The 22,031-nt window shown below is 43.2% G+C and overlaps 1 protein-coding gene across 4 annotated transcripts in view; it reads right to left on the bottom strand.

Moving 5' to 3' along the window:
- The window catches only part of pcdh9 (protocadherin 9), a 206,650-nt gene extending 194,407 nt beyond the window's left edge, over positions 1–12,243 (bottom strand). For all 4 annotated transcript variants that reach the window (XM_084011206.1, XM_084011208.1, XM_084011207.1 and 1 more), the window contains exon 1: positions 9,096–12,243. In XM_084011206.1, the coding sequence (XP_083867332.1) occupies positions 9,096–12,131 (3,036 nt within the window). In that variant the 5' untranslated portion in view covers positions 12,132–12,243. The remainder of the gene's footprint in view (positions 1–9,095) is intronic.
- Between the last annotated feature and the right edge of the window lie 9,788 nt (positions 12,244–22,031).

Raw genomic sequence — 22,031 nt, 5'->3', positions numbered from 1 at the left:
TAAATCTGCTGAAAAGACAGTGTGTGCATATTGCTATGCATACACAGGCTTCCTGTGTAACATCCACAGAGAAGTGCATGCTTCTGGTCACTGGAGCGGTTCACTTTAAATCGTCTGTGAGACTTTTGTCTTGCGTGGCATCTTCTATTTGCATCCATATGGGGAAAACTTATATTGCATTTTGCCACAGGGATGTTAATCTAACAAAACTTTTGCACAGAAAAACAAACAACTATTCATATTCTTTCACGAAGCAGACTATGCATATAGAGGTCACATCTGAGTCCATCTGTGTAAATATAGTTTGTGCAAGAGCAGAAAAACAATCTGCCACATTGAATGCAACACATTCATTGATAGCACAGCATTTTCAAAGATCCATGTTATCTACAGTCTTCAGTCCCACATGGATTCCACAATATCTGGAAATGTGGCCACAGACACGGAGACACGGACACAAATTTTGATAAAAATGTTCAGAGATGCAACACTAGCATTGCATTATCCCTCCTGTTTCAGGCAATATGATTACGCTTTAGGTCAAAAGTCAGGTTTCAAAATCCTGCCAGTAAGTGCACACAGCTTTTTCAAAGTGACCGTATGGATGAGGTCAACCTCTAATGCCTACATTTATTAATTTATCTATCCCCTTTTTGTTCCTCGCCCTCACTCAAATGAAGACTAAGCTCTGCTTCTGGCTTTCAAATGCAGTGGACAGATTAAGCTGAGTTAGGCCTACTTTCCACCGATGTGTTGGCGTGGCATTTCCGTCCACAACGCCCCCCCCCCCCCCCCCCCTTCTCAAGCCAGTTAAGAGGTGACGCATCTTTATTTCTGAAACTGGAAGGTAGCCGGAGATTAACAAATAAAAGTCTCACTAAAAAAAGTCCGTTCTTGCAATAAAGAAGTAAGCAAAATTGTTACAACTGTACTTATTTTCCTCATATAGTACATATAGTGTGTCACTGTTATGATGGTGCTGAAGGTGACGAAGATAATGATGATAGATGATGATGATGGTGTGGTTTAGGGAATTCAAGTTGCTAATTCTTCAGTTGATACGACTGTAAACAAAAGATTGACATTTGTGTATTTTTACACTTCCCCCTGTTGTCACAGATTAGAATTGAATCTGCATTGCGTGTGATAACACAACAAAAAGGTGCAGAAAAGAAGTAATATAGGAATAAGATACTACCATAAAAGATAATTTTGGGGGTGATTTTTATTTTTTATTTTGTCCGACCATCTAATTTAGCCACATCAGAAGACTAATAACATATACTAATAGTGTATATTGTATGAGTAATTCTAAACAAATGCGGTACAATGATTTTGAGAGCATTGTGTACGAGAAAGAAGACACTAAGCATTTTAGCACTAGAATGACTGTAACCTGGACTGTTAAACTTGGATTTCTGAAGCCGACAAGCTTCTGCTCAACGTAGCGTTTTTTTCATGAAGCAGGGACTTTGGATTTTTCCCCCCATTGAAGTTGTGCCATGAAGTGATCTCTTCACAACCAACAGCGGGAATCATTATCGACCTAATCCGTCTGTAAAAGAACACATCAGCATGTGAGTTTTGTTTCAAGACAGAGTCAATCTGAAGGTATCCATTATTGCCACTATAGTGCAAAGCATTAAAGCTGGAGCATCAGAAGTTTGAGAGCAGCTGCTAACTTGATCCCATCGACATTCATGTATTTAGGTCAGCAAGGCAATGCTGAACATTCAGCATGCCTTCAAACTGCACACAGAGACATACAGATATCAACGTGCTTTTGTGACTCAATAAGAGGGAAACTGCAAAAATTCCCACAAACCAAACTCCCTCTTGAGATTAACTATAATTTATTATTCCTCTATAAGTGAATTATGACTGGCTGTGTGTCAGTGATGTGTTTTTCATTTAAAAAAAATATTGGATTCAATCAAACCGGAAATTCTGTTTGCTTCTTAAAATACACAACTTGGCATTATAATCCGAAGCACTTGTTTACGGGCAAGTGCTGATTGGAACTGGTTCACTCGCAGCAGCTCGACTGAGACATATCCCAGTTTATACATAATCTCTTATCACAACATCACAAGGAGAACAAACGGACGAATTAAAAACAAGAAAGAAATGATCTCTTTGAAACATTTATTATGAAATTATAAAGGTAAAATAGCACTGTTCAAATGAAGCTTTTTTTAACAGAAGAGGAGTTGCAGTATACTGAATAATTGGCAGAATTTATTTCAGATGTAATTAATGTATACCCAGCAATGAAAAAAAGGAAAAGGATAAAGCACGGCAAATAAATAAATAAAACAAAAGAAAAAAAGAAAACAAGTCCATTATTGTTTAACACAGCACATTAGGCAAGATTACCAGGAGTTCAATTTACATGAAACATCTCATATATACAAGAAAGATTTACATCGATGAGGGTTACAGAGTCTTTGTGAGTTTATGGGGCCCAGTGGCAAAGCAGTCAATGGCAGTCACATTTCAAGTCAAGAGTGGCTATTTGCTTGAAGGGGGGGGGGGGGGGGGGGGGGGTGGCTGGTAATGCCATTATCACAACTATTAGTCTAGACATTGGCACACGCTACTGACAGAGCAGCAGCCTGTGTGTCATTTGACACAACAACCCAATCACAGGGACAGGTCTCCCCCCCTCTAATGATACAGGGAGCGACGGCGGGAACGGGGAAATCGGGGCTACACAAAGCATCCTCACCTGTCACAAATGATCAGAACCCAAAGGTGAACACACCCTTGTCCATTTAGCATTTAATGTAACTGCATTGACCCCGTTAAAACTTGGGTGAAAGGTGTGGGCTTGGGAAGATAAGGAGTGGGTGGAGGGGCCAGGTGAGGAGTGTAAGGGAGGGATGGGTTGTTGGGGTAGGGGTTGGGGGGAGGGGGGCATTCAAACAATGAAGTAGCATCATGACTTCATCTTTTTATATCATTTTTTTTTGTAGACAGCAAATAGTCAAGAAACATTTTCTTCCACCCTCTACTCGTATACAGTATTTAAGGTCAATTTGAGAGAATTAGATGAGGTGTTGATACTGTTAAGTGTTTCAGATATAGTCTTTTTCTCATCATGCTGTGTTAGAAAAAAAAACCAAAGCTAGTATGTCAACTTGATTGATTGCCTTAGAAGAGGGGGAAATGTGTTTTGTGGATTAGTGAAAACATGAGATGAATTAAGTAATGAAAGCCACAATGACTTTGGTTTTTGTGCATGCAAAACATTCATTTCAAAAAGCAAACCCCCGGATGATTGACCATCAATCAATTTGCTTTTAGAAATTGCAGACATGGATGATGGATTTGAAATTAATGGCTTGCCAGCCGAAAGTGATGGACAAACAACAACAACAAAACCACATACAATATGCAGAGAGACCTTTTTGATAAGACAATATTTGCCATTATCAATGTCGTATTGTTGAGGTTTCAACAGTGTAATGACGAGGAAGAGTATGTCAACACATGGATGATGAAATGGTTATGAAGGAAATTAAAATGAATAAAATGTTCACACAAAAAAACCAAATGTAATTCCTGGTAATTTGCCATCATCTGTGTTTCGGTAATAGAAATAATAATAATAATAATAATAATAATAAATAAAATAATAATTATAGATAACAAATAAAAAAAAGAGGAAAAAAACAAAGGGCTATGAATAAATAAATAAATATATTAAAAATCAGTAGCAGTTCATTTTTCTCAACAGAGGAAAAATAAAAAACATAAATGAACTCCATAGTTCAGCCAGTGCACCAACAGGGAGCTTTGATTTATTTTGTTGTTTTGAGCAGACAAAACTGGATCCCCCTGGGGCAATAATCTACTCTGGTAGCACTCACACCCACTACCTTAGTATATAGCCCACAATCCATTTCATTTCCTTTTACCCAACTAGACATAGAAGACATGACATGAGAAGTTTTTTTTTTGTTTTTTTTGTTTTTTTTTAAGAAATACAATGTTCTCTGCTGTAAAGAGCCCCGCAAATCCTCCACTGATGATTTGAAGCCCTGATAGAAACTTCACTCACAGACTTATTGGCTTACGATTTCCTGCTAGCAACATTTGTTTTGAGGATTTGCTGCGATAAGAGAATGCCGTTTGAGATGCTCTTCTTTCATCTACCGGTAGTTTGCTTAATCATTAAGATTATGTTGGCAACGGACCCAATCATAGAGAACACAGAATTTGCCCGAAGATTTTGTAAATTTATGTCTTTCTAGTCATTTCTCCATCTTAAGCATTTATTCATAGGCACAGAAAGTGTGAGACACGTTGGCGTCCTTTTCGTTTCAAGAAAATGTTTAAATCCACTGGAACGTCTTCAGGGAAAATTCTTATGGACACGTACAGTATAAGAGATCCCAAACATGGCGTCCCGGAGGGAGTGACAGGATAGCTGAGGAGAAGGATGTATGATCAGAGTCGGCAACAATCGCTGGCCTCTCTCTCCGTCTTCCTCTTTCATACCGCCAAACTCTGTGTCAGCACAAACCAGAAGATATTGCAACAGACCTTTCCCCTCAGGTGCAACATTGTCATAGTTCATTAATCTTCTCAAACTTCTCCTGCTGCCATCAGCCCCCGTACGTACTACTAATCCCCTTATTAATGTGGCAAATGAACCTGCACAAGAAGGACGACTCCCCCAAGGCTCCATAATTACAATGGTCTGTACAAACTCCTGTTTGCATAGAATATCCATTCATTAAATGTACTGACAAGACCACTTCAGGAAAAGCCTGCTGAAGATTCCTCGCCCCTCCTCACAGCTCTCTTTCTCCCTCTGAACTTTAAAGTGACCACTACGTCTACGGTTATATAATTCTCTGCTCATGTTTTGCTGACTGAAACTGCCTAACATTATTTACATTGTGGCGGTCACTCAACTGTATGCAAGCCGGTTGCAGACGAAAAATAAATTTTAACAAAACTGAAAACGAAGGTCTCCTGAATAGTTTGGATGTAGTCAACCTAATATATGTTGTCAGATGTTGTACGTGTGCTGTACATACAGTAAGTAAAGCTGTCGTACTGTGTCCCCGGAGCAAAGGCTTGGTTTGTGTGCTGCAGGAGAGCCCGTCAGAGCCGCGTGGGCTAACTCAACTGTAGGTTCAGGCTTCCTTTCGGTGCTCGCGTCTTTACTGCCATGCAAGAAAAGAAGAAAAACAACTGAATAACCCAAAGCAATTAAGCTTTTTCTGCACATGAGGTGTTCAGGCCACATGGTTGCACAACTGAAAGCCATGTATAAGGCCCATAATTGTGCATGCTAGCATATGATGCAAATTACCATAATAAAGTGAGGGGAAAGAGGAATGCGTCACGTGAATCCGCAAGAAAGCATACTCATGGATGTCTGCTGTGTATCTGCTCGCTCACTCGACAGACAATAAACGGCCTTAAATCCACATTCACCGTGGGATTTATTTAAGGTTAGCGGTGAAGAGTGACAACATTAAAAAAATATGTATCGTAATCAATTTAGCACGCGTCGCCACCGTCTGCGTGACTACTGCACCCTTGGTAAAACCATGTTAATGTGTCCGTAACACGAGCCTTGGGATGTGACGCACCGTACATGGTTAATGCGTAGCCACTGGGCTTGTGTTATGTTAGTGAAGCACATCTACGTCTTCCCATAAGACTACTGAAAGGAAGAAAGTAAGACTGATGGTGAAACGGCTGTGATTATACTTGGTTTCTTAGATGCTTGCGAAACTAGGACAGTGTTTTCATGCTTTTCTTCTCTTTTTTTTTCTCCCTTAGTGTTGTTTACACTAATCTAGGTCCCTGGAGGGTAAATAATAAGTGTGTGTGGGGGGGAGGCGAGGCGAGGATTGCTTCTACTGCTATCAGCAAAGTTAGAGGTTTCTATAAAGCTGATTCCACTAGGCTTTCTTTCGTCTGTGATGCCACTGTAGATGATTTCCACTCCATAGTTCTGTGTTCTCTGAGAGGGAGGCCAATGAAACCTGCATGCATTGCTATTGCTCTCCCCGCCTCCTTGTTTATCAATTTCCTTCCAGTTTCCTTCCCTATTGATTGATTGACTGGTGCTGATGTTTTCACAGACATGACTGTTGAGAGCTAGAGCAAAATGGCATTTCAAATTCTCAGAGAGAAGGTCAGTTTTAAAAGCTCGACACGGATCTTTCACTTGATTGCTTATTTCCCATCAACTTCAGGCAACAGTGGGTGATTGATGATGGTTTGTCACTCATAAGGCAACAACGTAAAAGCTCAACTTCATCATTCTATCATATACCCCCGTGATGCTTTATTGAGTGTAACGATTCAGCACCTTACTGGACTCATTTGGGATGCACTGCGTCAAGCCACATTTTGAAAAATAACTGGTTATAACTTTTTTGACGATGTTGACATTTTTTTATCATCTATGTATGTAGAAGAAATGGTTTAATAATGCAGTTCTTATCTTTTCTTTCCAAAGCGCTCCAACTGTGCGGGGAATATAATATGATAATCCTATGATATTACCTTTTGGATATACTGTCTGTTTAAAGATTCACTCAAAAGTAATTGGTATTTTTGGGCTTTTACTTTCCTTTCTTTTTTTCGTCCTTTTTTTAAATTACAGCTTATCTCCTCTCCGTTTTTATTCAATACGCAGGCAGAATACAAAAAGGAAATGGAGCTACGAAATGGGCGACTACTTATCAATACTCTCAATAAAATAGAGATGACATGATCATGTCTATAGGAAAATGGTTGCATTGTGCAAAACAATCAAAACATGGATGTAGCAATGACATTGATGACATAGCCTGCTTTATCCAGTCAGACGTGTCTGTCCAGTCCGTGCAATCATTTCACCACAATCAATAACTGCCATTTCATCTCAAATCTGAAGTGAGATGTTTTGGAATAATTAGGACTGAGAAGCATCCAGACAAATCTCAAAAGAACGATATTAGCAAATAGTGGAAACGGTAGAAAATGACTTTTTCCTTCCAATAATAAGAACATTCCAGATAAGTGTGCCCTTGTGTGCAGTCAAAGATATTAGTGCAAATTAAATTGAGGGAAGGATATCTCATTTTCCCTGGACTTTTTCTTTATCTAAATAAAATTATGTCATCAATTAATAAATACTGATTTGATTATGAATTTGTGAATGGCAATGACGTGATTATAAGATGTGATGCTTATGCTTCATGTTCCAGTTCTAAAAACAGAACCAGAACCAGTGAAGCTGGTCGGATGAGCAGGACTCAACAGAACCACATTGTGTCATTAAGGAGTAAAACGAAATGCGGATTTAAACCGAGGCACATTTGCGCTCCGCAAGAAATGGCGATCAAATTGTGCCAGAACGTTTCAGAGGAGAGCAAATGTATCTGGAACGGTAAATCATTTATATTATCATTGGACGCTATGTAAGCGCACGCCAGCTCTGTTTGTGTGCTTCTTTGAATCATCTGTCAGAATTATTGATTCCAATAAATCTTGTGTGGTATTGTGGCATGACTGAGCAAATCAATGAAGTTGTGCTTACAGTACGGTGTCATATCTCATGTGTCCTCCTCTGGGGCTGAATACCCCCCGCTGCCACTGTCACCCATTTCATCGCCTTGTCTCGTCTCTCTCTCTCTCTCTCTCACACACACACAATCACACACACACACACACACTAACGGCGCCTGGCAAATGACGGCAAACTGAATGCCTCTTTTGACTGCTACCTCTCTCGCACAGAATCACATTAAATGCAACCCCAGATGCAGTGACCCGGAGGTACGCGTCGATGGGAGTCGCACAGTGTCGCCCCTGTAATTCCACTCCCTCTTCCGGATAGATCTTATCACTCACATCTCTAACTGCCGTTATCAATCTTCCCTGTGCAGCCTCTACATCATTAGGCAAGAGTATTTCACTAAGAACACCAACATCGGTTTCACTCCTTTCTTCTCCTCCCTTGCATTTCTAAGTCCACTGCAGGTTGGCTCGTCGCCAGGCCGCACCGTGCAGCTCAACACTGCCACCTAAAGGTTCAGTACCGACGCCCGTCAAGCATGACCCACTGACAGCACTCTCACTCCTGCCTGCCTTTCTGCCCCCCCCCCCCGCCTTCCCCCCTCTTCTCTGCTGCTCCCTGTATTTGTCCACGTGTGTTCCAACTGTGTGTTGTGAAGTGGTGCTTTATTAGCAGAAAAATTAATAAGGCTTTGATAAAAAATAAAAAAAAGCGGCATGGATTACGTTGAAATTTGAGGCTCATTATTGGCTAATCCTTTTTCAATTGGATGCGTATCAAGTTCCAGACGAGCTTCAGTCAGCTCGCTGGTGGGCTTGGAGAAGAGGCATTTAATTTGAGTTTAGATGATGAGGCAATGCCTACAGTGACATTCGCTGTACCACCGCAGTGGACTAATTATTGACTGGAGATAGTGCTGCAGGTGTTGAAAAGGTTACAAAGTCTCTTGTGGTATAACGATACACATCAAAACAAAAAGAAACAAACAAACAAACATGAATACACTCAAGAGTTGCATGAGGAGAGAGGTGAAAAGTCAGCTATTTTGTTGTAGTTTTTTCTGTCATCGAAGGAATGTGTGCAGCATTTGTCTATGGTGGAAACAGTAATCTGAGTAGATATAGGCAAGAAAAAAATGTTTCTTTCACAAAGAACACTGAGTCACAATTAACGTTATGTTCGTACATCTGACCAGTGATCTAACCTGGGTGCTGAATAGAGAAAATAAGGCAAGGCAGTCCCTCACCCACTTGCATTTTGTTAACTATGAATATATATCAATAACAAAACATCTGTCTATAATTATCCCTCCCCCCAAATTATGCATATGATTTTTGAGTCCATAATCAACGTAAATTAGCAGTTGTTTGACTTACTTTTTCTCTCTTTTTTTTCATATAAGTTTGAGAAATAGTGAAACTTGCTGAAGCTGTATGTCTCCTGTACTCTTTTCTGTTGTTTCACAGGAACTTTGAGTGAGTCTCTAATCTAGACTGGCACTTTAGCACTGTGGAACAGGGCAGTTATAGGCAGTACTTATAGACCAGTAAAAGTGCTCTTTTACCTGCTGTCTGGTGTGCATAGGCCCCTTCGTTTTGAACCCTCCTTGGGAGCTGCACTCTGAGGCACTGAAGTGGTCGGAGCTCGTGGAGGACCTCTTGGAAAGGGTGTCACAGCCCCCGACAAATGTGTTATCCAAAGGGAGCTCCTGAATCACGTGATGTTTCTTCACCGAGACCGGCGTGTCGGCCTTGAGGTGGAAGGCCGACTGCGGCGAGGCGGACTTGTAGTGCCGGGCCAGGTCTGGGCTGCCAGGTTTGAAGGTTGTGGTGGGTGTGGCATTCCAATCAAAGCGTCCAATCCCTTGCTCCTCCAGCTCCGTGGGCAGGCTGATGGTTCCGTTGATGGGCTCGTGGGCAGGGTCGTCAGGCTTGTTCCCCTCGATGGTGACAAAGTTGAGCAGGGAGCTTTTCGGGGATTTCCTTTTCTTGCGCTTTTTCTTCTTGTTCTGCTTGTTCTCTGTGTTGGGCGACATCCACTCAGCGCCCTGCTTTTTCCTCTGTGCAGCTTTAAACCTGGAAGCGTGGCGGCATCGTAGGAGCACGGTGACAAAGATGACAATTATCACCACTAAGGCGCCGGTGACAAAGGCTATCATTATGGTTAAATAGTCACCACTTTGATAGGTTTCGCTGCTTTCGCCGATGTTCCGGTCGATCGGGGTCTCCATGGTGCGTCGGATGAGATCATAGATGAGCGTCGAGTTGCCCACAGTGTCATTGACGTATAGGAACACCAGCACCAGCGTATGGAGGGATTTGGGATATCCCAGGTCACTGATATTGACCACTAATCTGTGTAAGCCGATGTCAGTCACCGCTGGTTTCTCCTCCAGAGTAATATTGCCTGTGACAGGGTCAATCCTGAACAGACCTTTGTTGTTCCCGCTCACAATGGTGTATTTGAGTTCTGCGTTCATCCCTGTATCACCATCCACAGCGAACACCTCTGCCACCACGGACCCCGGGATGGAGGAGAGAGGGACGAGCTTGAACGACGTGTTGGAGGGGGGGTAGATGACGATGGGGGTGTTGTCGTTCACGTCGATGACATTGATGGTCACCTTGGCGGCCGAGGAGCAAGGAGGCCTGCCGCTGTCCACAGCCCTGACGTCAAACGTGTAGGAGCTCTGTTGCTCCCTGTCGAATGACACGTTGGATTTTATCACCCCGGAGTAAGGATCCAGTATAAAGTTCTCATTGTCATTCAGTATGGAAAGGGAAACGGCAGCATTTTCTCCGGCATCTGAATCTGTCACAGTGATCACTCCCACTGTGCTGTATTTCGGGAGATTCTCAGACACAAAGAACTGAAAGTGGTTATGTGTGAACTTGGGGTTGTTATCGTTTTCATCCAGCACCGTCACAATGACGGCCGCCTGCGTTTGCAGAGGAGGCGTCCCGTTGTCCCTCGCCGTTACAGTGAAGAGAAACCTGTCCTGGTCCTCCCGGTCAAAGACCCTGGACGCGGTCAGGACCCCCGTTTTGCGGTCGAGGTCGAAGAATGACGCATTTGGTCCCAGCTGATAAACGATCTCAGCGTTTTTCCCGCTGTCCTCGTCCGTGGCGCTCAGAGTGGTGAGGAACAGGTCACGTTTGTTGTTTTCCATAATGGCCAGCTCAATGACTGGCTGAGTAAAAATAGGCGGGTTGTCATTCTCGTCCTCCAGCCTCACTCTGACCAAGGCGGTCTGATTCAAGCTCGGCTTTCCGGAGTCCGAAGCTACAATTTTAAAGTTGTATTCCTTGGTGCCTTCGTAGTCGAGCAGAGCAGATGTCTCTAAGAGATACTGGTTGTCGTACACGGCCTTGAGATGGAAGGGCACATCCTTCTCTATGAAACAGATGACCTTGCCGTTGATGTCAGTGTCTTTGTCTGACACCGTGATGAGAGCTATCTTGGTATTGATGGGATCCTTCTCCGAGAGGAAAACAGTGCCATTAATGGGACTGATTATGTATCGCAGGTCTATATTAGGAGGATTGTCATTAACATCAGTCACATTTATGGTAACAGTAGCTCTGGCGGGACTAGAGCTGCCGTCGCTGGCTAAAACAGAGAGCTTATGAATAGCGGTCTCCTCTCTATCCAGCAGCCTCTGCACTGTAATTAGGCCAGATGTTGTGTTTAATGCAAAGAGTCTTTTGGTAGCAGGAGACACCTGAGTCCCAAATACATAACGTATCTCTGCATTCCCCCCTATGTCTGCATCTGTGGCCTGAAGCTGCACAACAGACGTGCCAATAGGAGAGTTCTCTGGTATGTGCACTTCTATCTGACTCTCTTTAAAAACTGGCCTGTTGTCATTGACATCTGTTACCGTGACTTGGAGAATGGCAGTGCTGGATTTCTGTGGACTGCCGCCATCCTCCACTTTGATCTTCATCACATACGTATCCTTCTGCTCTCTGTCCAGATTCTGCTGCACAATGAGCTGGGGCCACTTCTCCCCCTCAGGCGTTTCGACTATGTCTAAGCCGAAGGCGCTCTGCCCATTGATCAGCTCGTATTTGTGGACACTGTTTGGGCCAGTGTCTGGGTCAGTGGCAGAAGGAATAGCAAATCGGCTGTTAATGAGCGTGTTCTCGGGGATGGAGATGTTGATCACAGGGGACGGGAACATGGGGGCATTGTCGTTTGTGTCTTTGACAATTATTTTGATCTTAATCAGCCGGAAATAATCATTAGGGAGGATGACCACTTCAATTTCAAAGGAGCACTCGCTCTCCTCATACGAGGGGCCGGGGCACAACTTCTCCCTGTCGATTCGGTTTGATGTTGTGAATATCTCGCCCGTGCTGCTCAGAACACGCACCAGCGGGTTATCTCCCGCTTTGGAGACGAGCCGGTACACGAGATTAGCGCTCGCTCCAGTGGCAGCATTCATATGGGAAATGTTTAGGTCCTTTGGTATGTTTCCAATGAGGACATTTTCTTGCAACTCTTCTCTGATGGGGTAGATCAGTTCTTGGGCTATTGAAGGATCGAGCCATATGCAAGCAAGTAGAGCGCCCAACAGGTAATAGTCTTTTAGATCCATAACAGCAGAAATGTGTTTCCAGCCTTCGCAACTCAAAAGGTTTCTGTCTATGCAACGTTGTCACAGGCAGTGACTCCTCGCATGTGATGGCAGCAATCTTCCACGGACAGACCTACGGATACATGACAGAGTTTCTCTTCAGTGAAATAACTTTGCCATGCACAGTAATTACATTAAATGAACAAACAACCCATCCCATCTCACAGTCAGCTGATTTGTCCTCTCTCTCTCTCTTTTTCTTTTTTACATGATTCACTAAATCTGCCCAAAGGCCTTTATCAACTATTCATATAGGAAGAAAAAAATTAACAAAAACACTGCAGCGACCATTTAGGCAGCAAATCGTGTCTTTCACTCCCTTAATAAACCATAATGGTCACTAAGAATGTTCAGCGTCTCAAACCCCCATGGCCAAAAAGAAGAAGAAGAAGAAAAAAAAAAACACTTCACAACGCATTACACACTCGTATTAATTTTACACTTAAATTGCCGAAATGAAACAGCTGTGTGCGGGCTGCTAAACGGATAAATGCGCATGAATGAAGCTGAGAAAATGAGCTCAGACAGATTTGGAATTCTTATTGTGCAACTGAGACCCATTCCTATCGTACATACCCAACAATCCGTTCGAGCGCAGGAGAAAATCCCGGAGTGTGTCAGCTCATAGTCTTCTCCTCCAGTGTGGCTGCGAGCTAATTCAGGTAAAGATTTCCTTCTCAGTCCGATCAAGCTTCCAGGAACGAGGAGGGGGGGATGAATTCGCCCCGCAGGAATAGTCAGACTCAAGAACAGGTTTCTGGTAAAAGAAGCTGCTCGCTCAAACTGGAATGTATCAGAGGATGCATATGTCGCAGTTCCGTTTCCCCCATTTAACTTCAGGAGCGGACAGGATCTAGTTGTGCGACCTGCAGTGATTGCGGTGATCAGCGTCGCTCTCCAGCAGACACAGCCAGGTGATCAGCGCTTTGTGGTGTCTTCCATTAGAACAGGTCCCCCCTCAAAATAACCTCCACAAAAAAAAAACTGCACATCTCCCGTACACGTCCCGAGAAAAACCGGTGTTTTCCCCCCTTCCACCGGCTACCTGTTAAGAGGAAGGTGCCGAGGTGAACGCAAGAGGAGACACCGGCGTCCCGTCATGTTTCAAGTTCATGAGGCTCCGACAATAATGAGCCGACAAAGACACAAGGTTAAAACGAGAGAAAAAAAGAAAAAAAGAAAAGAAAAAATGAAAAAAGACAGAGAGATGTCGACTGGATCCCGCTTGGAAATGCCAAGCTCAATATGAAGGCTGTTCGGTGTGACAGCGATGCGCAGCGCGTATGTGCCGTTTATCCTTGCACTCTCACTCGCGGAGCAGAATATCTTGCACTAACTCTGTGTAAACCCATAGGAGGGCTGGTGAAGTACACCACGCCGACGAAGCCCCCCTTCTCCCCCCGCCGTACCCCGCCGACCCTCGTCATTGGACACCGCCCCTCTCTTTCGGCGGCGTCGAAAGCGCGAGCAGTAACCGGATTGGCCCGGCGGCACGTCACTTAACGAGGACCGGAGGGCTGTCCGCGGTGAGATGCTCCGTGAAGATGCTGCAGGCTGCAGAGACGCTTCACAAAAAAAAAAAAAAAAAAAAAATCCCGAGGCTGGAGGATGATGATGATGATGACGATGATGATGAAGCTCGCTCGTGCTGCTGATGATAATGTAGTAAAACAAAAGAAAAAAAAAGAGTGATTGTGATCTTGCTTTTACACTGTGATTAATTTAAAAGGTAGAGCAGTCGTTGGCTCTGAGTCTGACTGAGTGGATGCATCAGACGGACAAACCAACCTGTTAGGCTGTTGTCAGGTGGACTGCACTAATTGGAGTGGACACACACAAAAACAAAAGCCACAAAACTGAAGCACACGCAAAAATAATAATAATAATAAACTGCAACGGCTCCCCGTGAATAAACCCAGGCGCACAGGCTACAATACGAGCCTTGTGTAGGAGTCCCTGATAATTGCACTCTGGACAGAGAAGCCGTTGTTTGCGCGTGTTTGCACGGGGTTGCACATTCACGCGCGGCGCCCTGCGGCAAGTCATCAGCGTTTGTCCGCGAGAAATAACCTTGACAGTTTATCCCAGGCATCAAAGCCAGGCGGCAGCATGTGGCGCGAGCTCTGCGCCTAATAGGTGGATGCCGTATTTTTCTTTTTAAGTTTTTGCTGGCTCGCGCTCGAGCCGCGGCGATCTGAGGAGGCTGTGATGTGTGACTTTGGACTCGCCTGCAACCCGCAGATGATCTTTTTTGACAAGTTCCGAAGCAACAAGAGGCGACTGAACTGTGCAGCTGAGCCGATTAAAAGCCCCCGAAAATGGCACGTCGGGGGTGACGAGATGCGACTCGAAGACAGCAGATGTAACACATGCAGCCATCCTTTAATGCATGCTGCCACCCAATCATTACTTAATTTCAATGCAGTAGATAACCCCCTTAATTTCATCCCCGTCTCTCTCTCTCTCTCACTCTCTCTCTCCCCCCCCCCCCGTGCTGCTATCGAGAAAGGCAAGCTGTTGAGCTCCAAGGCAGAGCAGCCTGCCATGGTGAACACTGCCATCTTGAGGTGCTCTCACACAAATGCCCGGACTTGTACTGTGAGCTTTTTAACAGCTTGAGAAATCAAAATAACTACACATTTATGATCGGGGAGACACGAAGTACATGCTCTTGGACAAACCGTGACAGCGGAGTACGTGAAGTGTGAATGAAGAGACGGCCGGCGTGAGAATTTTGCCCGGGTGTTTGGCAAATGGTGATGCAAGCGATGCAAAGGACACGGGGAGCCAACACTGCCGAGGTGAGAACTAGGCTGCCAACGTCTCCGGAGAGGCTGGCTTACTGCCTGGTCAGCAGTCCATTAGCACATCTGACCCCGATGGCCTGACCTTTCTGCGTCTGGATGCAGCCGTCAGTGTCCTTCGCTGGGAGAGCGAGCGGTCACAGGAGCACTCTGTCACTTCAGTTAAAAGTCTGACACCCTGATGTGGAGAGAAAAGTGACAACATAACTGTCCACGGTGGTGAAAGTCTTTCTAGCTCTGCTGGCCAGCTGGAGTCATTAGGAACTCATCACTGGCTTTTACTTTCTCGATGTGTGTGTGTGTGTGTGTGTTTGTTTGTGGCTGTAAAACAAGAATTACGTTTCCATTTAATAGGACTTTTCAGTGTTAGGTCTCTAATGTGTTTGTGTGTGTCTGCACGGGGCCCAGTGTGCAGCGACTGGGATTAATACTGGACAGAGTGTACACTTTGAAAGCCAGAAATCCCCCACATCTTGTGAAGTAATTGTTAAGACACTGGTATCGATCACCAAATCTATCAAACCTCCACAGACGTGTTACAGTCATTAAGTGCCACGGGTCAGTAAAATCGTATCTTGCCACCTTTAAAGAAGTTGAACTTCCCAAACTTTTATCATTATTGGTTTCTACTGTGATTTTGTGTCACATTTCAGCAATTGTGCACTTCCTTATTCCGAATGTACTCCATCTGTCAGGTTTGTGATCTCCTCATTTAGTCTGTTTTGAGCTGGCTCTAGCTAATGTTAACAAGTGCTGAATAATGTACCATGCTGAATTATGCTCTAGGTCTTCTGGTGTACCTCCTACGTCTCATATTGAAGAGAGAGCCTAAGGCAAGGGTCCAAACCTGAGGACTTATGATTCTTCATATACAAGAGCAGTCAATCACACTATTCACCTTGATTCTCACACTGACTTATTGACTAGTTCACGCCGTTGAATTGGCTTCATGAATAATACAAGGAACAAATATATTTATTTTCCCTGTCCAATAAAGTACAAGGTCACACTGGTAATTCATGTATTTTCTGACTAAAAACCAGGTCTGAGGAAGTGATTCTGGAAGATTGTCACAACTCTGGCAATGACACGCAGCCGAGGAGCAGCAAACACGGCGGGAAGCTGAAGCCAACGTGACAAGGCCTTCTTCCTTTGTCTGAGTGCCATCAAAACAGTTAACACCCAACATCAGTATGAGAGTTATTACTGCTTTATGAATAGATTAATTGGGGAAAAAAGGAAAGTGTAAAGAACACTTATTTTTACTTCCCACCTTTAATCAGCTGACTTGCCATGAGTGGGGAGAGTGGGGAATGATATTATCACATGAGCTGTGAAAAGCCAGTAGCGAAAGCAGCATCAGCTTCCGCTACTGCACCACTACCACCTGCTTGTTAAGTATTAGCACTTCAAACTGGACCATGATTTCATCTTTTCACTTGTTTAACTCGTGACCAGAAGCTCTCCTCTTACCGCCGCGTACTTGCGTACATCACCTTCTTATAATGTGTTTGGCGTACACAAAGTAACCATGTCCCCCCCCCCACTGAGCGCATCGGTTTCATTTGATCCTCGTCAATACCACGAGAGAGCCGCTGCAACTGCTGATGGAAATTTAGGCCTCTTCCATTAAAACCCTTTTGCCAGCGCGACTCCTCTCAAGAGTGGTAATGACCCAGTGGATAATTGGTGCGGCGCATGCTGGGGACCCTGAATACTAATCAGTGCTTCTAATCAGACATCTCCAACTGAAAAGTTAAGATACATGGGAACGAATATTTGGAAAGGAGATGTTTTTCATTTTCTTTGAAAGGGATTTGAGTGAAATCAAAACTTTGAAATTCCCCCAGAGGAAGTGATGTTACATCACTCAACAAGGTAGTTAACAAGATACTGCCTACTACCGCTGTGGGCTGAGGAGTTAAAATGCAGATAGTCGCTCGAGGTTGATTCACCATATGGCAACCACATAGACACGCCATGGTTGCCGCTGAGCTTTCCTAATTATTAGGAAAACCACTTTAAAGCCCTTCTTAATACAGCCAGCACATCCGTTGGCATTTGAGAGGTGCAACGTCATTCATAATAATCCTTTGAACATTGATTGACACGCTGTTTGATCAAATAAGATATCCTGGGTGGATTAGAGTTTCAAGATGCCAAAAGTGCAAGATATATCTTATCAAAATGCTTCTTCTGTCTTCATACCTTCTCACCAGTCCGATTATAATTCACCCTCTCTTTTTGCATTCCGTCTCTCCCATTTTTTTCTCCTCCCTGACACATTTGAATTGCATAACCCTTTCCAGACCGTGCACCGAAAAAGGTCAAACATTCCCTCCCATTTACTTTTCTCACTGATGTGAAGGCCAGAAGCCTGCATGTACCTGAAATGGATCCTGGTCAAAGACAGCCACGAACCAACGAAAGAAAGTTGAACAGGTCCTTCTCTGCTTGGTGCTCGGGCTGATTTGACCTTGAACAGCATGAATGAAGAGTTAGCAAGTTACACGATACTTGACATGCAGGTCCTGTCAAACTGAGTTTTCTGTCTTTGACTGGGAAATCTGGAATAAAGGTCATCTTCAAAACAGCTCGACCCAAACTTTAAAATACATGTTTTGGGTGCTTCCGCTTTAATTGTTATCCTCTTTGCTTTTTTTTGTCTCTGTTCTGAGTTTGTGCAGTGGTCCAAGTCACAACTTTGAAGAGGTTGTTTTGAACTGCCTTAAGATTACTATTTTAATAAGTGACAAGCAATAAGATTCATTGTCCTCAGGATCAGGACTTATAGCGACAATAACTACGTTGAAATGTCTGGATGAACCTGTGAACGCAAAGCATATTTTATTTATTTATTTTTAGTAGCAATTATGACTCTGGCAGTGAAGACAGCTTGTTACGAGAGGGACGATGGCAAGGAAATGCCTGCATGTACACCGAGACGCAAATGTGCCATCCCAAAGGTCAAACTTCTACATGGCAGTTTTTGTAATACATTGCCTAAGCAGCTTCACATTTACTTAGAGGATGTGGCTAATTAGTCATTCAGATATGGGGCAGTCAGGTCTGCAAGTCTTCCTAGTTTTATATCATTTTGTTATCATAATCTTGTTGTTTCTCCACAAAAATGGCTTAAATCAATCAGAATAGGCTGATGCACAACATTGGGAAAGTCAAAGTCAAAATGTTCCTCCCGGAAATCCAAGTACTACTTAGATAGTATTAATTTACATTCAGGGCATATAGCAGACGTTTTTGTCCAAAGTGACTTACACTAAGTACATTTGTCAAAAGAAAGAAACCACAACATATCATTGCCGATAAAGTAAGAGCGAAAAAATAGAAACAAGTGTTAGGTCCTCGTCTGAGTAAAGTAGTAGTTGTTCAGCAAGGATACCTTAAGAACAACAGTGCTATGATCAAAGTGCTATAGGTAAGGTTTATTTTGGGAGGGGGGGGGGGGGTTGTTAGTGGGTCATGCTATGTAGAGTCGAGCTGAAGTCTGAACAGGTGAGTCTTGAGCCTTTTTCGGAAGATGGCAAATGACTCTGCTGTCGTGACATTGGTTGGGAGTTCGTTCAACCACTGAGGCGCCAGAACAGAGAAGAGTCTGGACTTTGCTGAGCGACATTTGTTTGATTTCAGCGATGGTGGTACCAGCCGGCCAGCTGAAGTGGAGGAGTAAAGTGCTCGCGTCGGGGCGTGTGGTTTGACCAGTGTTGTATTCATAAAGTCAGGTTGCTGATATGTGTGGAATCACAATGCAGTAAGCTAGCAAATTAGAAAATGCATTGTGTTGGTGTTATGCGTGGTTTGACTCCTTATTAGCTGTGCATGTGAAGTGTACCTATTTGCATAAAAGTATCGTTAGAGAAGCTGTGTTAATAAACCTGTTATGGGGGAAATGACTTGGACCACATGGGCAAGCCTCTTGTGCAGCCTGGTTAACCTCCAAATAGTGGAATGAACCGAGTCTTCTCCCAAATGTCATTCATGGCATCCAACAAAGAGACGGCAGAGACGCGAAACAAAGAGCTGCTCTGCTGAATTACATTCATTTATACTGTCAAAATAAAAAAGATCACCCTAGTAGGTGTGGAATCATTGTTGCAGCTACACTTTTATGTAAAATACACCCACTTAATAGTTTTAATCATTTGGTCTGCAGCAGTGACTCACCCCCACAAAATGAGGTGCCTTAGATGTATCCTGTAATTACAAAAAAAGAAATTTTGATATTTGTGGATGCGACAATGAGAGTGTGTCCTTTAAACTCAAGTGCACCAGGCTCCTCAACAAACCTCATAATACTGCATTCACATCCTTTGCAAGTTATTTATTATTATTATTATTCATTTCTGGCAGGTAAACACTCTTCAAGTGGTAATTACAACAGGGTAGTTTATATTCATCAGAACATGCCAATATAGATGAGATGGCACTGAATAACATGTGTGGCAGAATCTATAACCTCATTTAATGCTCTTACAGGCATTATTTCCACAAGGTCAAACCTCTCATCTATTGATCTATTTATTTACTGTTTACTTATGTCGTATTGGAAACATATAGCCCTAAAGTGTATGATAAGTGATTTGATAGTTTAGGAAGATAAACATGAAAGCAAGACACATTTAAAAAATGATATTGCCAGAAATGAATTAAATTTCTTTGAAGTATCAGTATGTTTTTATTGTGTCTTGCTGTCTGACAATGCTTACCAGTAATTTACTCTTGTTATTGAGCAAATACCAGGGTGACTACACATCATTTTACAGGCAACATAAGCTTTTAGCATTCAAATCACTGTCCAGAGTGATGAGATATTATCAGATGACAACATACAATTTATGTTTAGGAAATGAGACACTGAATAGAAAATGTCACTTCTCCCGTTTGCAAAAAGCACAGACTCAGCTGAGAAAATAGTGTCTTGTGTTGTCATTCATTTTGTGCGATGTGATTGTCGGATTCGGGGACTGCCAATTATGATGTTTCCACGGTGAATGCAGCAAACGCCACATGATTGGCCATTTCAAGGGCACTTCAAAGCAAATTCATATGTGTCAATTCACATATGTTCAGACATATAATTATATATAGAGTTGATTTAGCCTGTATTTGGTGTGTGTGATGCCGAACCTCAGCAGGGAGTCTTTTAGGATCATCTTTATGTCTATTTGAGCTAATAATCTACTTTTTCCACAGACTTTACATTATCCTCTGCTGCGTATAAACATCTTCAACAGCTGTGATAGAAAACCACATTTGGCGGTTAGCAGCGGCAAGGATGCTATTTTCAGTTCTGGTGACCCCATTAGGTCTAAACATGGCTCTCCTCCGTTTCCAGAAAACAGCACTGAATATCCCAGCCAACCACCCATCTATTTTCCGCCACTCATCCATGTCCAGGTCGCAGTAGCAACAGGCTAAACAAGGTACCTTTCACGTCATACTATTTTCTGTTTTAACCATTATACCTAAATGTAATCATTACCTCCGGCCTTTAAGGGGCTGCAGCTGGGGGAGACATCTGGAAGAGGAATTGCAGGTGCAGGTGAGAGTATGCGTCTCACTTTCTTCCCTTCCAGGTTTTCATTCTGCAGCCCGGGACAACCAGAGAGACTGCTCTGTGGGGACTCACAGGGAAATGTGACTGTAATTGTTTCCTAATGAGTTTCCTTTCCCCGCTAATTGAGGATCACATTGTTTATTACGATCTAAGGTTTACACATACCAACCTCAGCAAAATGTAACCACAACTGTCGACTAATGAATTGTCTTATTCCCATGAAATCATCCATAACAAACTCATAAGCAGTGAATTACACAACCTGTTCCTTCAGTTGGATGTCAGTCTGCTGGTTTTCCGCCAGTCAGCAGCAGCGTTTCTCCAACCTGCGGCATGCGGCGTGTCTATTTCTGGGCATGAAAGTGTAAAAATAGCTCAATCAATTCACCAAAAAAAACAAAAAAAAACAGGATTGTCTGGCTGTCCAATGTGTCTGGGATGCTATTATATCCTTTATTCTTTTTATGTCTCCTTTGTAAATCACTTTATAACTGCTAAAGAAAAGTCCCCCGTGATGTAAACCCATGTGCGCGAGGGTCCGCACTGCTCATGCTAGTTTTGTTCCAAACTCCGGTCCAGTTGCTAGCGTGTCCACCTGTAGCTGCGTTGCCAAAAAGCAAAAAGAGATAAGCAAATGGATTCTTGTTTTGCAGAGAGACTGTGCGTGGAGATCCGCCACCAGGCATACCTCCATTTAAAAGGAATAAAAAGACAGGCGAATGGGGTTGAACTCCTATCTTATAGCGCTTATTACTGCTATCAGTAATATGGAATGGCATGTGGATGGGGAAAATGTGCATGCATGGAATGCCAGACCAACGCAGATCCTTCAAGCATGAATGGAACCGTGTGTGGGTTCATGAGACCGGTCTGCAGTTTAGCATGACCCAGGCTTTTGTTGATATAATTTTTTTAATCATCATTATCATCATCAACCAGATTAAATCTTGCACAGTATGACAATATTGCTATCATATTACATCACACAGAAAATTTGGATTTACAAAACGTGGCGTTTGTTGTCAAAACAAAGAGCCAGTTCTTTGATCGAGTAACAGCCATGAGCTTCCCATCATGCCGTTGGGTCTTAGCATCTGCGGAGCCTGGCTATAAAAAACATCAAGGCCACCTGGATCTTGGGAGCTGATCATGTTCCAGAGAAAGTCGGGGTCAGTTAAGACACACGTGTAACCGGCACGTGTTTGGTGCGGTGATCGCCGGTGATCGATTCTGAGCTGGCTCTTGAACGAGTACATTTTTTTAAGCTCTACAGAACGAGACACATCTGAATAACGTGTTTTCTTCTGGTTGTTTTCAAAGAGAAGTAAAAAAAATCAATTAAAAAACAACAGTACCTTAAAAAAATGAAATTATCTCAAATGCAATCTATTTGATTCATTTGGTTGGCTTAGGTAGTGATTTTCCAGAAAATCTCAAATAATGCTTGACACAAATTTGTCTTGATGGGTAAGATGGTAAGTG

The sequence above is a fragment of the Eutrigla gurnardus genome, assembly GCF_963514095.1.
Source record: "Eutrigla gurnardus genome assembly, chromosome: 1".
NCBI lineage: Eukaryota > Metazoa > Chordata > Actinopteri > Perciformes > Triglidae > Eutrigla > Eutrigla gurnardus.
Note: the sequence above shows the minus strand (reverse complement) of the source record. Positions and strands in the feature narration are given on the sequence as shown.